Source organism: Trematomus bernacchii, unplaced genomic scaffold (assembly GCF_902827165.1).
Source record: "Trematomus bernacchii unplaced genomic scaffold, fTreBer1.1, whole genome shotgun sequence".
NCBI lineage: Eukaryota > Metazoa > Chordata > Actinopteri > Perciformes > Nototheniidae > Trematomus > Trematomus bernacchii.
Genome location: NW_022987739.1, coordinates 9,394,549 through 9,410,530, shown reverse-complemented (window position 1 = coordinate 9,410,530; position 15,982 = coordinate 9,394,549). Strand labels below are relative to the sequence as shown.

Genomic DNA, 15,982 nt, shown 5'->3' with positions numbered 1-15,982 from the left:
TACTGTTTAACAAAGTCATATTTTTTTTAAATGTCAGGGACTTGGGTATATATATATATATATATATAAAGGATACAAATAATAAACAATCATAAAAGCATTTAAGAAATGACAAAATCCCATTAAAAAGAGTGAACCAAAGGTTGTTTCTACACAGGAACCTCTCATCTCAGAGTATCTGTTCATTTAATGGATGACTTGGATATTTTTAGTCTGTAACATGTTGTTATGAATAAATTATTTCATTCCACGGCGGCTCCACAGTGAGTATGTTCAGTCCAACCCTTTTCTCTTGAACACATATGAAAGCATCGTGGATGTGAAGGTCGCTTCAGTTCAACACAAACACAATTACAATCCATCATCAACTGCCATTTATTAGTATCAAACCACTGCTACAAAATTACATCAAACATGATGAAAATGGACTTGCATACGTGCTATACACAATGTAAGCTTCAAAGTAATTAAAGTACATGATTTTTTTTTATTTCTGGACAAATATCAATATATATTTATATATATTATATATAGATATATCAATTCCACTTAAAGCCATATATATCATTCCAGTGATCTAGAGCCTATAAATGTACAACTATATCCCTGGTGGCTAAAGGACCTTCAGACACATTTAAGTAAACATTTCCAGACTTCTCTTCAAATGGTTTATCAGCATGGTGATTTGAACATTGAAATTAAACAAGCAAATAAAAAAAAAATGAAAATAAAAGTCCATGTAGAAAGATTGTTCTGGTCAACCGCGTGATATTTATTCCCAGTTTTTGTAAAAAAGAAAAAGAAATGGCATATATGGTATCCAATTTACAGAAAGAAACCAGAAGAATTGCTGCACCTTGTTACCTTGAACCCTGCCAGAGGTCACTCCATTTAAACAAACACCGCACAGGAGACACATTTGATGAACTGGTGCTACAAAGACCTGATTTGCTGTGTCATTCAGTGTATATAAAACCATGTGTAATCGGCTTTTCGGGGCATGAAAACAAATGAAACAAGATTACATTTACTGTCACTCAAATAATGACATTCTCTCTATGTCAAACCCATTCAATCCTTCACCAACACTGACAATTACCCCGGAGCTTTACGTGAAAACACTTGGCTGCGTGTGATTCAGTCCTCGGCGTCATGGAGGGAGAGACCTGCCTGAGATAGCTTGCTTTAAAACCCAGGCAGTATCTCAGGCTCTGCTTCATTGGCTGGCAACTTATTTTCCACTTCAGTGGAAATAATGAGGGACAGGTTGACAAATACTTGATGCAACTCCCCATTGGCAGCTGCCACACGATCAGGGGGATTTCAAAGGAAGTCACACCAGTCAGAAATTACTCTCTTTTTGTACCAATTGAAACATGTTTTCTTTCAGAATAAATCCAACTTGCCCAGAGACAGGTAACAGAGGAATAATTTAAATCATTTTCACTCTTTCTGCCTGTGCTTGTCAGGGAGGAAAGCATTTCCTGCTGTGCAACAATCATATCTTCCAAACTGAATATGAGCACTCAAGAAACAGAGTTGTTTTGATTGTGACATCTCAGTCTGCTGCTCAGGGACGAGCGGTGGCGACTGCAGGAGCGCGGCAGCGGCTCCAGGGTGTCGTGTGACACAATCTCCCAGTTTAAACTGACAAAGGCACAGGAAGGGTTTCATTAACCGCGGGTCAGGAGGAATCCCTTTTCAACACCTCCTCAGCGCTCATACTGACACCTTTGTGAAGAGCCAAACACTATAGTCATCCCCATTAGCTATGCCTTAGTTTTACTGCACAATAATGCAGTTTTACTTATATTTATTTGCAAAATAAAACTGCAAACACCCAACATTGAGTGGTCACATCGAGCATTATGGACTTAAACACACTCTGACCATTTGCATTAGTTGCAATATAAAATGACTCGTTGTCTGTATTTATTCATGTCTGTATTTGAAGACTGTACAGTAAATGCGCCCCTGTTGCAGCAGCAGACACAAACAAAACACTGATTTTGTCATTGTGTTTCTCACAAGTTTCTCACAGGGACTGGTGGCACATCGCCTGCACAATCATTCTTGAGGTTTGTTTAAACTCAAGCTGTGATATTTTTTACAGCAGCAGGAATATTTTTAGATCATGTCAGGTACAGTATGTCAGTTACACAAAAGATGAATAAGCATGCCCTTCCCGTAATAAAGAAGGGACAACAAACTGTAATGACCTGATAATAAGCAGGAGAAAGATAATCTGAGCGGATCTGTTTCTGTTAAATACACATGACTGAACTTAAACTATGCATCAGTCCTACTAATTATTTGAATTATCATGACATTTAACTGTGTTTAATTCATTTGTTTTCTATGCTACTTTGGGGTTACATGTGTTAGAATAACTGTTAAACTTAATTAGTGCTGCAGTTTGCTTCTATGTTGACACATTGAATGCTCAGCCAATGTAATATGAGCAACCAGCTTAAAGAGTGTGGAGCATTAGAGCTTTCTATTAGGGTTTGTTATGACTGATACAATATTTTAAAGGCACATTCAGTACAATAGTTGTCCCCCTTTAAGACTCAGCTGTTGTATCATAAATCCAACGTTGTTAAAATGCAAACAGAACAATATGATTCTGAAGCGACCGGGTGAGAGGAGATTTTGAAATGGACAATTAAAAAATTCAGAGTGGGGGACGTAATAATACGCACTGGCATGAATATTTAAAATCCTCTTATCTTAAATTTAAAAATGAAGGGATTCCCCCCCCCCGGTGTCAGCTGGGGACGGTGGTGAGGCAGTGATCTCTGCAAGAGGGTGGGGGGGGGGGCCTGTTTTCAGCTCGTACATCAACAGGACTTTTTTAAACTGGACTTTTTTTAAGAGGTAGGTCACACAACCGTGGATTATTAATCAAGAGTGCATTCAGGTCAGAGGATACTGAGAAGCCTTGTGCTGTTGTGGAAAAAAAGAGGCATAATCGGCCGCTGATGCGCAGTGATTTACGTTCATAAACATCTCCAGATCACACACACTGAGCGACACACTCCAGTCAATGATGGCGCTTTGCTAACGGTGTTTAATCCTATGTGCTGTGGCTTCCGGCCATCTGGGCTCAGGAGGATTTAAGCAGCGTTCGAGGGCAGAGGGGAGGGGATCAAATGCATGATACGGCAAAATTAAGATGACTCAGTAATTCAGACTACGCTGTACAAACAGACTGATATATTCCCTCATGCCTCGCTCACACTGCACAGTCCCAGCAGTGTTAGTTTCATTAGGGTTTAACTGTTCCCTCGGCAAATCTGTATTTAGCTTGACGTCAACTTAAAAGACCTTCACAATTCATCTGTGTCTCCGAAACCAGACCAATGTACTGTTACTGATATCGAGCGATAATATGCAGCTGCATAACTGTAGCACCTAAAGTTAGTTTAAATTATTCTTAACATTATTTAAAAAAGGAATTATATCTGGGTGGGACTAGTAGTGGTCAATTTCTGGTAAAAGTGACAAAAGTCTTCTGACAAAAAAGCTGCAGATACTTCATGTGCCATCTAAATAGTTGGAAGAAGCAGCTAGTCAATTCTAAATGTTCAAAGATCTTGATTTAGGTGATCCAAATACTAATGTGTGAATAATAGAACTGAGGGATTGTGAGTATTATTAAAATAATATCGGCTAGCTTTAGCTGTCACTCAGTGCTCCACTCCTGTCCATCTACAACATATCAGTGTGGATATTGACATGTAGTCCACCCCTCAAAGATGATCCTTTGACCCACATATTCATTACGTAGCTGGTTTTAACACCAAAAGGACGTAATTCTTGCTAAGTATTACAGTCATGTTTTCCTCTCTAGTAAAAGCCATGTTGTGATTGACCTAACCCACTTGAAAAGTGTTGAAACAGCTTATAAAGTCTAAAAATGAGATGCCTAATAACAGCGGTGACCCTGCCCCTGATTTAAGAGGAGATATCTGTGTGTGAGGAGAACATAGTGAGGAGATAGTTTACATTTTAAGGAGGACTTTCTCTTAATGGTGCTCTCTGGCTCAAACCCTGTCCCAGTGATAATGACAACCCGAGATGTGGGTTTATAATGTAACATGAAGACTTTTATTGCAAATTATAGTGAATCAATAAAAGGGATTGTTAATACCATTATTGAAAAAGAATTACTGTAACATCCAGTACATTTCACATGTATGAATACTAGCATGGTTTGCTTAGACGAGCAACACTCCAGACTGTCACCAATGTGCCACAATAATCATCATGACTCTGAACAGCAGTGTTTTTCAGTTAATCAGCAAAGGTTGATTAAAATAAATCACAAACAAACATAGCCGGCTGGTCTGTAAGAGGTTTGTATTTTTCGACCAGGTTTAAGAACCAACGGTTTCGGAAAAAACTGTTTCCATTCATAAAAAGTATGAATATTTGTAAAATGGCCACCTCAAAAACACAGGTTAACTTTGACATGCAGCACAACCATACTCTCTGCACATCGGTAAACACGCGAGTGTGTGAAAACTATGACTACACACTGGCTCTAAAGATCAAAAGGTATCCTATTTTCTCCAAATATACACACATTGATTCTGTTCTATAATACTGTTATATTGGTTCACACCCTCTCTGTGGCAAAAAGTAGGTAATTTGATTGCAAACGTTTTCTTTTTAATGTACTTGTCTGACAGAAAATCCACAACAGCTATGGCATCTAAATGAACCCGACAACATTAGAAACTATGCCATACTGTGCCTCGTTTCAAATAAATGTCACATATCCAGTTTTACAAGTTTCAAATGTACTTTTTTATACATTGTTTTCATAAAGGAAGAGAATAAATATACTTCTGACCCATTTTCATACCTTAACATTTAAACAAGATCATATGGTGCAGTATTTTTATAATTTGTAAAACAAGCTGATAACAATTTCATTAACAAACAATAAAATCAAATGTCTAGCAGACTCTTAAACAAATCACCACGAAACGTAAAGGTAATAACAGTGTTTGTGCTTTAAGTCTTTTAACTGCGATGGCTATTTCTCTATAGGTTTGCAGTTACAAGTTCATGTGAAAATACTGCGTGAAGTAGTACTTGTCTAGTCCCTCGATCGTGGGGCAGAATATAACACAGCCCAAATCCAAACATTTCAACCTGTACGACGACAAATACTGATTTTTATAATATGCAACTGGCTTGTTTTGAAAATACCTGCAAGAGCCATGAGTCGAGAAATGTAGTTTTGACTAAATATAATGCCTGTTCATAAAGATAAGATCAGCTTCTGGTTCATGAACATTCAATAAGTACTTATGTTTCAAACTAATGAGCTTTATCTTATTGAGAGTTTCTGGAAGTGTCCTTCTAAAGGAGGTTCATTTCATGTGGATGGTTCTATTAAGGCATTACAGTACAGTATCTGTTTACACCACGAAGTGAAGATACTGGAGGATGATTATGCCATGAGAGTCACAAATAAAACTGTTTCTAGCCTTGATATGTTTGATTTCAGTGAATAAAAAGCCACATTTTCGTCAATTAAACAACCTCATGGTTCATTTATATTTATGCTGGACATTCACCGGCCCTGTGGCGCTGATCGGCTGCTTAAATAAAATGGACTCTCATCTAAAAGGAGCTCATTGCACCTTAGGGCATGTTTGCAAGATTTATTTTGTGTTTTGTTGCTCGTCGTTAGCATTAAAAGGACTGGAGGCAAAGCAAGTTTTATTATTGTACGTTTTTAGATAACATATATTGGTGTATAAACCAGAAATCTCAAGTAGCATGACTTCCGGCTCTCTGAATGTCCTTTATTTGTTAACTGGTGCAATGCTCTACATATATTATCTGTAAGAGACTGTAATACATTAAAGTATTGATTTATCTGTAAAGAAAAACAGAGGAATAAAACACAGGAATGCAGAATGCTGCGTTCCCGGAGTCCATTATTTAGATATCTTGCCAAAAGTTGAAGGCAAAATCCTCCAGCGACTTTCAGTGTGCAGCTGTGGGTTTTCAGCCAGACGATGATCAATAGGTTATAATAATAATTCATAGCCTAACGCTGTGCTCAGACGCCCACTGGAGGTGGCCTGTTTCAAAGAGCCCAGTCTTTAAGAGAGAAGCGTTCAACAGTTGATCTTGGGCTCTGCTTTTTCTTCTCAACTGCAACAGTTTGTTGTGACATTCATGTTTGCGGACTCTCTGAAAGAAAACGTGTTGAGTTCATACTGCCGTATTGATATTTTCAAGAAAAATGTAAACATAGGGCCGCGATGTTCCTCCCTTCTTACTGTACAAATTAATGAACTGTGTTAATGTTCTTGGTCGAAATGAGAAAAGCTGGTCCCACTTTAAAACAAAAGCCTACACTATATTCAAATATAAAGATACGATACAGTATACTTTCCTACTTTGACGGTTGCCTGATCAAATCTGTGAGGCAGGCATATAACTGAAGGACCAATTTCAGAATACAACAAAGCACACCTTCAACACTGTTCATCCATCTAGAGAGTAATCATGACAATACAGGTCCTAAAAAAGCCCTGTCTTTTTGTTCTTTTGAATTTTCTTTTTTTTCAGTTTTTTTGTATTTTTTAAGCACACTCCATAATCTGAATTTGTATTGTTAGGAATCTAAATGTCTTTCCTTTGTTCAACAACCCATAATACATTCAATACAACATTGGTATGGTAATTCTGTGTACTGAGAGACTTGGCACAATTGCTTCTTTTCTAGCCATGTACAAAAACGGATGAAAATGTTTTTGCGCCATCGCCTCCCAGAGCATCAAAGTAACTCATTTTGGGAAGTTTGGGGGCCTTTTTGAGATGATTGGAGGTGGGGGGTGGGGGTGGGGGGGAGCACTGATTCACAAGGTGAGGTGAAAGAAGAGAGGAAATAATAATAATAATAAAAAAAACATCATCGTATTTACATGACAGAAATTTCACCAAAAAGCATAGAAAAAAAAAAGGTAAATATCCCCACACAATTAACGCTGATTATTTCCCCCAATCACGGCTTTTCAACAAACTGTACCAGATTGGATTCCAGCCTTCAGAAATGTCAAAAAGGACTCATAAATGCTCTCGACAGTCATTGTGTCCGGACTGGCGCCTGCTAGTACACGCTGATGAAGGAGGCGAGCGCCAGCACCAGGCACCAGCAGGCCAGCGGGACGTGTGCACTTCCTGTGCTCCCATAGGGCGCAGTGTTGGGAGCTGTGGGCGAAAACAAGAGAAGCTCTGATTAGTTGTGATTGCACTTTCAACACCTGAAAACCTGCGGGCCTCGCATGGTGCTTCCAAATGGGACGGTTAAACCTGCAATTACTGCGCCACTTTAGCTGTTCAGAGTTGGTTTCTCCGTTTAAAGGTGTAATTTATACTTTTATAAGACTGCTGCTACTGTATAATGAAAGTCTGGATATTTGCTTTTGTAAAAGTTCATTTTTTTCATTATTCTTAAGGAGGAATGTTTTCATGGTGAAGTAAGATTTGTTTCTCGTCTAAATATGTATTAAAATATGTGGGGAAAAACTGGTTGCCACGCTTTTTCCTAATCTAAAATTAGCCATACATTCTTTTTAAATATAATCTTAGCTAATTGTGTAATAATAGTTTAACATTTTTGACCAACCAACAGTTATTGAAATGACACCTGGTGAGAGGTTCAGAGGCAAAATCACTCCCTGGTGCGACAGCTAACAGATATCTTTTTAAAATATGTTTTTTGGGCCATTATTAAATAGATGCAGCGTTGAAAGGGAATTGTGACAAGGGGCCCAAACTAGACACCATTTTAGGGTCTACACCAGTTCAAAAGTAAAATCTTTAAGCACATACACACCAGTAGTCCAATAATACAGGTGTTTTAACTTATGAGGATGTGTAAAATCTAGGCTTGATAGACAGCTCTTCCACTATGCTGCACATGTACTGTAATGGGCGGGCCAACTGACCCTGTAATTATTCCTATTGGTCCATAGATTTAACCTGACTCGAGGTCTAATGAGCCTGAATAATTGAAAACACCTTTGTGGGTTGCAGGTCCTTTAATCTAAAATTCATAATTTAACAGCAACACAAATGAAATGGAGCAGAAAGCACTATCCCTCTCTCTGTGGAAGTGTTAAAGTATTAGGCAGCACTGAATGAAAAAACCCAACTAACCACCGATACTAATATATTCCAAAACACTTGTCTTCCATTTCATATTTTTCTAGTTGGGTGTCAAAACACTTCTCCTCTTTCACATTAGTGTAACACAAAAAAAAGCCAACAGTGAAGAGAGGAGAATAAATGAGGCCAGCACAAGGTCTTTTTTTTCACATTCCTATCAAAGGCTTTGTGTTGTGCTGCTTGTGTTTCTGTGACCAGCAGACAGCCACAGTAATATGACCAGGCCTCTCCGGAGAGCTGCGTCAGGAGGAAGAGGGCAGCCTTTCATTTGGAGGGGCTGCTCTGCCTCCTCAACAACAGACACACTCTTTTAGTCTGTAGCTCAATAAAGCACAGCTCACAAGTTACAAATCATGCTGTCCACACACACACACACACACACACACACACACACACACACACACACACACACACACACACACACACACACACACACACACACACACACACACACACACCACACACACACACACACACACACACACACACACACACACACACACACACACACACACACACACACACACACACACACACACACACACACACACACACAATGAGGCTTTGCAAACAGGCTCTGCTCTACCAGGGGAAATCATGTGGTGCACAGCCCATATCAGCAGGGTGCCTCTATTTACACAGCCATGTAATTAGTTCACAATGTAACTCCTCTGATGTGGACCTCACGTTGCACAAACAAACCGAGCACAGCCAATAACAAAAATATCCAATGTACTCGTACTGTACACTCACAGAAGCTGTCCATACAGTATAACGTCCATATCTTAGTGCATTTCTCAGGTAAGTAGCGGATAAGGGTTGTTCTGCCACTGTGCTGTTTTTATTGTGGCTAAAGTATTCATTCAATAAGAACCAGAGCTGGATGTCATTAGAGTGGCATACGGCTGTTGGTGCGTCAAAATAAATACAATGATGCAGTGATTGATCCTTTTTTTTACCAACATAAAAGCTTGTTGGAGTCAATTTCCACAGGGACACACACACACATCCCATTATCACCTGACACAGCACTGCTTTTACCTGATATTTTCAAGCATTATTCGCTGGCACTGAAGTTGTTTACCAATTAGAGTGAAACCTACAGCTCAGCTGACGGACAGACAGAGGGAGGAAAAGGGAAGAGTGGAGAATAGAGCGGCACAAATGTTGACGATGTGTGTGTTAGATGCACGGCCTCTCCTTGTCTCTGCCTTTCTATCTTTGTCTCCGCTTTCTACCCCTCTCTTTCCCTCCCTTTGTTTCCCTCCTCTCTCTCTCTCTCCTCCTATCCAAAGTACAGGATAATGACACCGTTTTCCTGGGCTGTGAGAGCGAGCCGAGAAATGGTAACCATAGCAACTGCTCCTGTCCTGCTCAGCCGGCCCACTGTTGCCCGAGCCTGAGTGCGCTGCATTGTGCTAGCCACGCTAGCAGAATCATTTGGGTCGTGTGTTTGTGTGTGTGTGTGTGTGTGTGTGTGTGTGTGTGTGGTGGGGAATAGGCAGATGCCACTATTCCCCTCCTACAGTTTCTCATGTGATCAGTGTCAGAGTAGTTTCTGGCTCAGTAAATGCTGCAGTAATCACATTAATAACTTGTACACAACTGCTCTTCATGCAGCAGTTCAGGGGGCTCGGCAGGTAATTACTGGTGCGATGCTACGATTAATGTTGACTGGTCTAGAGAGCGCAACATAAACCCCTCCGTACTTCAGGAGGGGAAGTGAGGTTGGGCGATAGTCTGTGTTACTGGCTTCCTGCCTCCTTACAGCTTTGATTTTAAGGGTGTTTAATATCTCCCATTGTCACTGAGAAAAAAGCAGAGACCTCCATTGTTTTGACTGTGTGGGTTGTAACTTTCCATTTTAATTAACTCCCCAACCAGGAACTGCCTGCAACACCATTACTCTGCTTATTAACATGAAGGGAATAGAGAGGGGACAGAGACAGACAGGAAGCGAGCAGATACGGGGGAGAACACGGAGGAATCAAAGGAAGAGAGAGCAGGGAAAAGAGACAGTGATTGAAAGGGGTGCGAGAGCAAGACTGCAGCAGCAGCGGACAGGAGAGAGAGGAAGAGGAGGGGGGGTCTCTCTGAATGAGCTCTTCCTCTTTTGGGTTTGAATTTAATTGCCATGTACATCAGCAGCGAGCTACAATGAAGTAGCGGGATACCAGACAATATATCATAAAGAAACCAACAGTGTCAAGATGCGCAAATGCTGGGAAGACAAGCGGCACTCCAAAGGGAGAGGAGTGGGGGAGAGGACTGGGGGAGATAAGTGGAGATGAAAGCGATGCGCTTCGATTACTGTTTTGCAACCAAACTGAAATGAAAAACTTAAGTCTCTCTAGCTCAAGCCAGATTCATATAAAAATAACAATTCCTAGTTTTCTCCTCTCATTCTGGACTGAAGCCATCAGCTTTAAATAGTGTGCCGGGAGCATGAGCCACTCTCTCCCTCGCTCCTCTTCCCTCCCCCTTCTCACCAAAATCTCCATCGACAGCAGTTTTGTCACCCACATATCATATGCACAACAACTGCTAAGGCCCTGAACCTCAGTCACTGTTGACACAGATAATGAATCATACTGAAATATGCAACAGTGACACTGAATGCGGGGTTTGTTTTGAGTATCATCTCGAGTGTGATGCACTGCACTGTAAATCTCTGGAACATCATCATTCATTAAGTGATAGCATGAGCTGCTTTCCCTTTCCTCTGGTCGGCCCTTCAACCGTCACACATGCTGGGTTTGAGCTCCTTTCAGAAAGCCTCAGTCTTGTTTTATCTTGGGTAACGTTTCATACATATTCCACAAGACAACACATGTGAAAAAGCAAGGAGAATAAAACAGAATCTGCCCTGTTTTTATGTTGGATTAAGTCTCTTGATTCATTCTTTTGTAGTTTAGCGGATAATTCCTCCCTTGAGTTGGTATCCTCGGAGCAGGCTGTCATGAGTGGCGCTCAGACGGCAGCGAGCCAGGCAGCATCCCAATCCCCCCGAGGACACGGCTTCAGAGATGGGCTCTTTTGAGCGGGGGGGGGTGGGGGAGGGGTTCAGTGTCCTTGACCATCCATCGGTGGCCTTCGGTCCTCCCCCCCGCCGCTCCCCTGCGAGAGCCCGCATGAGACACTCCTGAGCCAGAACTGATCCTGTACACACCATGCTGTAAATCGGGATAAATCCCTCTACATGCAGGTTCACAGCCGCCACCAAGGGTGTCTTTGACAGTACAGCACTAACTAAAAGCAGGGGGGGGTTTTTCCAGGGGAACTGCGCGGCTGTTTGGTAAAGAGTTTAAATGGGATATCATGCAACGCTCATGACATTTGATGAGGGGGATGCCTCACCTTCAAAGAACACGCTGTGCTCCGTCGTGTTTTAAATGCTTAAACACCGAGAATGTGAAGCACTTTTAAAGAAGGCGATCAAGACATTCTCCTCGCTTTACCTCACTTCAATCCACTGACAGTGAAATACTCTCCTCTGACGCTCGGCTTGTACGCTCTTGCCTGTAGCAGCCTGCCATATTGAGTTGCTGCTCAATTGAGTTGCCGACCCATCAGCTCATTCATCCCTTTCTCTCTCCATTCCTCTTTACAAGCTAAATGTTCATCATGGCCAGATATGATGTTCAGAACTCATCACCTTCGCCTCCCGCTGCGATCATCACACACTGCAGCTCCATGGAGCCTTCATTCACACGGACCTTCAAGCTCATTAGCCCCACCAATCATTTGCATTAGTGCTAGTAATGAAAAGCCTCCATTAATAAGATGGCCTTCAGAGATCATTTACCCTCCTCCGCCTCTCAGTGCTGCCATAACCTCAGCTCACCCCTCCCTCCTTCCCTCCTTCTCTCCTCCTCCAGGTACCTGCCGGTTATCAACACCCAGCAGAATGCTTTTTGGGGCTGGACCCTTTAATAGCTCCTCTCAGCATCAGTATCTAACTGGAGAGTGAATGAGTGAGAGAGACGGGTCACCTGATAGCTTACTGAGTGCGCTCGGGGCTCTCGATTGCAGGCAGGCTCCGGCCTTCGGCTTGACTTAATCAACGTCTCTGCGGGGTATCTGGACACATAAGAGAGCCACCTCAGCACAGTGTGAGCCGGAGGAAGATATCCCCACAGAGAAGGCGTCCGCAGCGCTCTCCACACAGATACTGTTCTTTTTCATTATTGATCCACTCCTCAGTTAAACACTGTCTCTTTCCTCCTCGAGCTTAAACAGAAAGTATATATATTGAATAGTGAAGTTATGAGTCTGGCATCTACAATTCAGAGTGACCTACACGTATGTTTATTGCACCTATCAATTCAAGGACATGCTTGATGCAGGAAACCACTGAGCTTGCAAATGATGTACTTTATATGCACGCCTGATGGATAAATCTCCATTTTTCAAATGTTTCATGAATTTTCCCTTGTAGTTTATTTTTTCTCTTTTCTAAATTTAGAGGGTAAATCCACATCAGCACCTTCTGGGAATAAACAAACAGAAAAAAGCAGTACAGTGGATTGATACTTTGAGCGAACCTTTTTAATCACAGCATTTCAAAAAAGCATAATTACTGCATGACTTTGGATGCTCCCGCTAAATCTGTTTAATGTTAGAGGCTTAATAAAATGCACAGGGACACAAACAAATGGAGTCAGCATGAAGCTCTACTTTTCTTTTTTCTCCCTCTCTCTTCCGTTCACTGTCTCTATAATAATCTCCCGCTCATATTTGTGTCTCTAATAACTCCCAAAGCCCCCCCCGTCTCTCTCTCATTTTAATGCTTATCAGGGTTTTATTTCTGTTCAAGTCCTGCTGCAGGCCCAAAGATGTTGCTGAGTCAGCAGTTGCTTAGCTACTGCGCCCCCGTGATGACGGCTACAGTCTGGCCGTGGTTATGAGAAATGTCTTACGACAAACCGACGCTACTTGCATCTCCATGAGCGGCTCCATCAATACAGGCCGATAACATCTCCAGGAGGCATCCCCCCCCCCCCCCCTCCTCCTCTTCGCCTGTAGCATCTTAAAATAGCAATTCCCCACTGTTATATATGTAGGATTATGATAAGACAGCTCTCTTTTATCAATTTCCATTATGGTGCTGATAACACAGCAGGCCTGAATGTTGAGGGGTTAAGTGCATTTCCTTCTTGATGGATATAAGATAACTTTATCACTGCAGACTGGCTGGTTATCACAGTTCACCTGGGGCTAATCCAACCTGACTGGAATTTACTCACGCTGAGCATCTCTGCACAAGCACACAAGCGGCAGACAGAATTTGCTCAGATGGTCATATTGTATCAGAGCGATCCATATTTTTGTTCATATTTACCTACCCTGAGCTGTTAATTGATTTCTCTCAGATCAATTCAGTGGTTTACAGAGTTTGTTGGACCAAAAAAGGACCAAATCAATTGCCAAGTGATTAGCATGTGCAGTGGATTATTTCTAGCTGAGGCGATGCATAACACTAGAGGCTGCGTGGAGGGAAGGCTCAATCCAAGGAGGCACACGCCATATGTTTACGTTAATTATTGCTAGCTCAAAGTCTGCTTTAGATAGTGTACGCCCATAGGCTGTGTGATACATGAAATGTTCCTTTATTACGCTAAGACAGAACCTGAGGCAGTGAATGCACTCCAGTCTCTACTCCCCACCTTGTTGCTGACTGCCTGCGGGAGGTTCAGATAAAAGCTATAGAGTCCTGAGGTGAGCACTACTGTTTCAGAGAAGGGCATTTTATACAGCAGTCTGCCTCATACACACAAGTGCACACTTGTGTATGCTGTAGTTTCATGGACAATAAGAAAACGAAACTCTAAATGATGGTCCAATGCTTCTTAAATGACCCTCTTGATGCATGTAGCTGTGGGAGATTGCCGTCAGGAATGAGAATTAATTATTTTTGCACTGAAACTAGAAAAACTAATTGTTATGCTGCTGATTAATTCTTAATAGCCTCTGTCTGCTGTCCTGGAGATGTGCTGCACTGAAAAGTCTAAAAGCTAAGTTACTAATGTCAGATGCACTCATCTGTAGGACGTGTTTAAGGCAGGAGTGAAGAGTGAATATGACGTCTGTCACATTGATTCTCTTTGGCTGACATTTCTGTGGAATCCCTGCTGACAGTAGGAATAAAACAAGAAGGATTTAGCTTACTGAATTTATATCATGGATGGGTTGGCCTTCATTATACCGTTCCACACACATACAAACATAGACTATGAAGAAATGTAGTGTAGGTACTTAGATAGTGGTGGAAGATGTACTTATTTTGGAAATAATTTGCTCAGAGGAGTATAAAGCAATTGTTCTCATGCAGAGAGATTATCAGTATCACTATAATGGGACATTTTGGATTAGTATTACTAAGGCCTTAACATATGAGAACCATTGTATTGATGAATAGTTGAGATGGATCCATTTTCTTCTAAAGTAACTAGGAACTATAGCTTTGGTGTAAATGTTATTCAGAAGTACCTCAGTACCTCATTTTGTAAAGTTATGTAACTAACTTCCGATCTTGGTCCGTTCCCTTTTACATTACTGTCGGTGTGTCTAAGCTCAGCTGAACTGCTTCAGACAATCAAAACAGATTAAGGATAAACAAGTCACCACCACAGAACGCTGCCAAATCAAAACAATGGGTGCAATTGAAAGTTAAGTGTGACGCACGTCCAGTTTGAGTGCGCTCCAAGCTTAAGACCACTATCTGGAAGTGCTGAATGGTGTGCACTCTGTACAATGACAATAAACAGCTTCATTTTGGGGTTGTATGAATAAAAGGCACACAACATCACCTCACAGTGAAATGTGTCGGATCCTAAAAAAAGCTCTTAACTCTTATCAGCTCCTCCATATACAACTGCCGCTCCCCCAACTCTAAAATCCACTTTAGCCTTTCCTCTGCGGGCTTATCCTCCCTGCCACACTGACACTATCGATATGCAACTTTCATGGTTGCATAAATACCAGAACTGATGATGGTGACACATGCTCTTTCCCTTTGATGTGGGACTGCGCTTGGCGACTGCAGCTCAGAAGTCTGTGAGTACCACTTCTGCCTCTGTGTTCCTGTATTTCACACGAGGTCAAACATTATCGACTGGAATCACTGAGGGGAATAAGTTTGCGTTTACCGACAAATTGGACCGGTGGACTGACCCCTAGTTCAACTCAGTACCAGGAGCAGCAAATATCAATACGTCTGGTAAAACACACACACACACACATCTCCCACAAACAGATCCGATTAAATCACATTTACATATAGTATTCATCATTAAGGTGACTCATTGCTCTGGTGACAGTGAAGGTGAGTAAGGGAAATGCCAGTTCAATTATATTGCATTCATACGCATAAATGCAATTTTCACAGAATGTAAAGTGTCACTGAGTAGCCATATAAAGGAGGTTAATGCTATCTGTCTTGGAAAAAAATATCAAAGTTCCACTGGCATTTAAAAAGATGCAATTTTATTGGAAAATATGACCCAGAACCCAATCATTGGGCAACTCTATTTTTGTTAACTTGTATTGTACCTGTATAATGTTTGAGAAAAAGAGTCAGCCATGATTAATTGCATCTACACATACTTATTTAAATTATTTGTATTGTTAAAATACTAATAAGGATGCTATAAACTAGAACCTTGAACATAACACTACCACACTCAGTAGCTTTCCTAATATTTGTTACAGGCTTGCTAAACGTACAACAGGAGTTTGACCACAGATTGTGTAAGGTAACAAATAATCATTCATTTCCACAGGC

At 41.3% G+C, this 15,982-nt stretch overlaps 1 protein-coding gene across 2 annotated transcripts in view; it reads right to left on the bottom strand.

Moving 5' to 3' along the window:
- Window positions 1–359: 359 nt before the first annotated feature.
- negr1 (neuronal growth regulator 1) overlaps window positions 360–15,982 on the bottom strand; it is a 133,509-nt gene continuing 117,886 nt past the window's right edge. For both annotated transcript variants that reach the window (XM_034147792.1, XM_034147793.1), the window contains one exon: window positions 360–7,239. In XM_034147792.1, coding sequence (XP_034003683.1) covers window positions 7,139–7,239 — 101 coding nt within the window. In that variant the 3' untranslated portion in view covers window positions 360–7,138. The remainder of the gene's footprint in view (window positions 7,240–15,982) is intronic.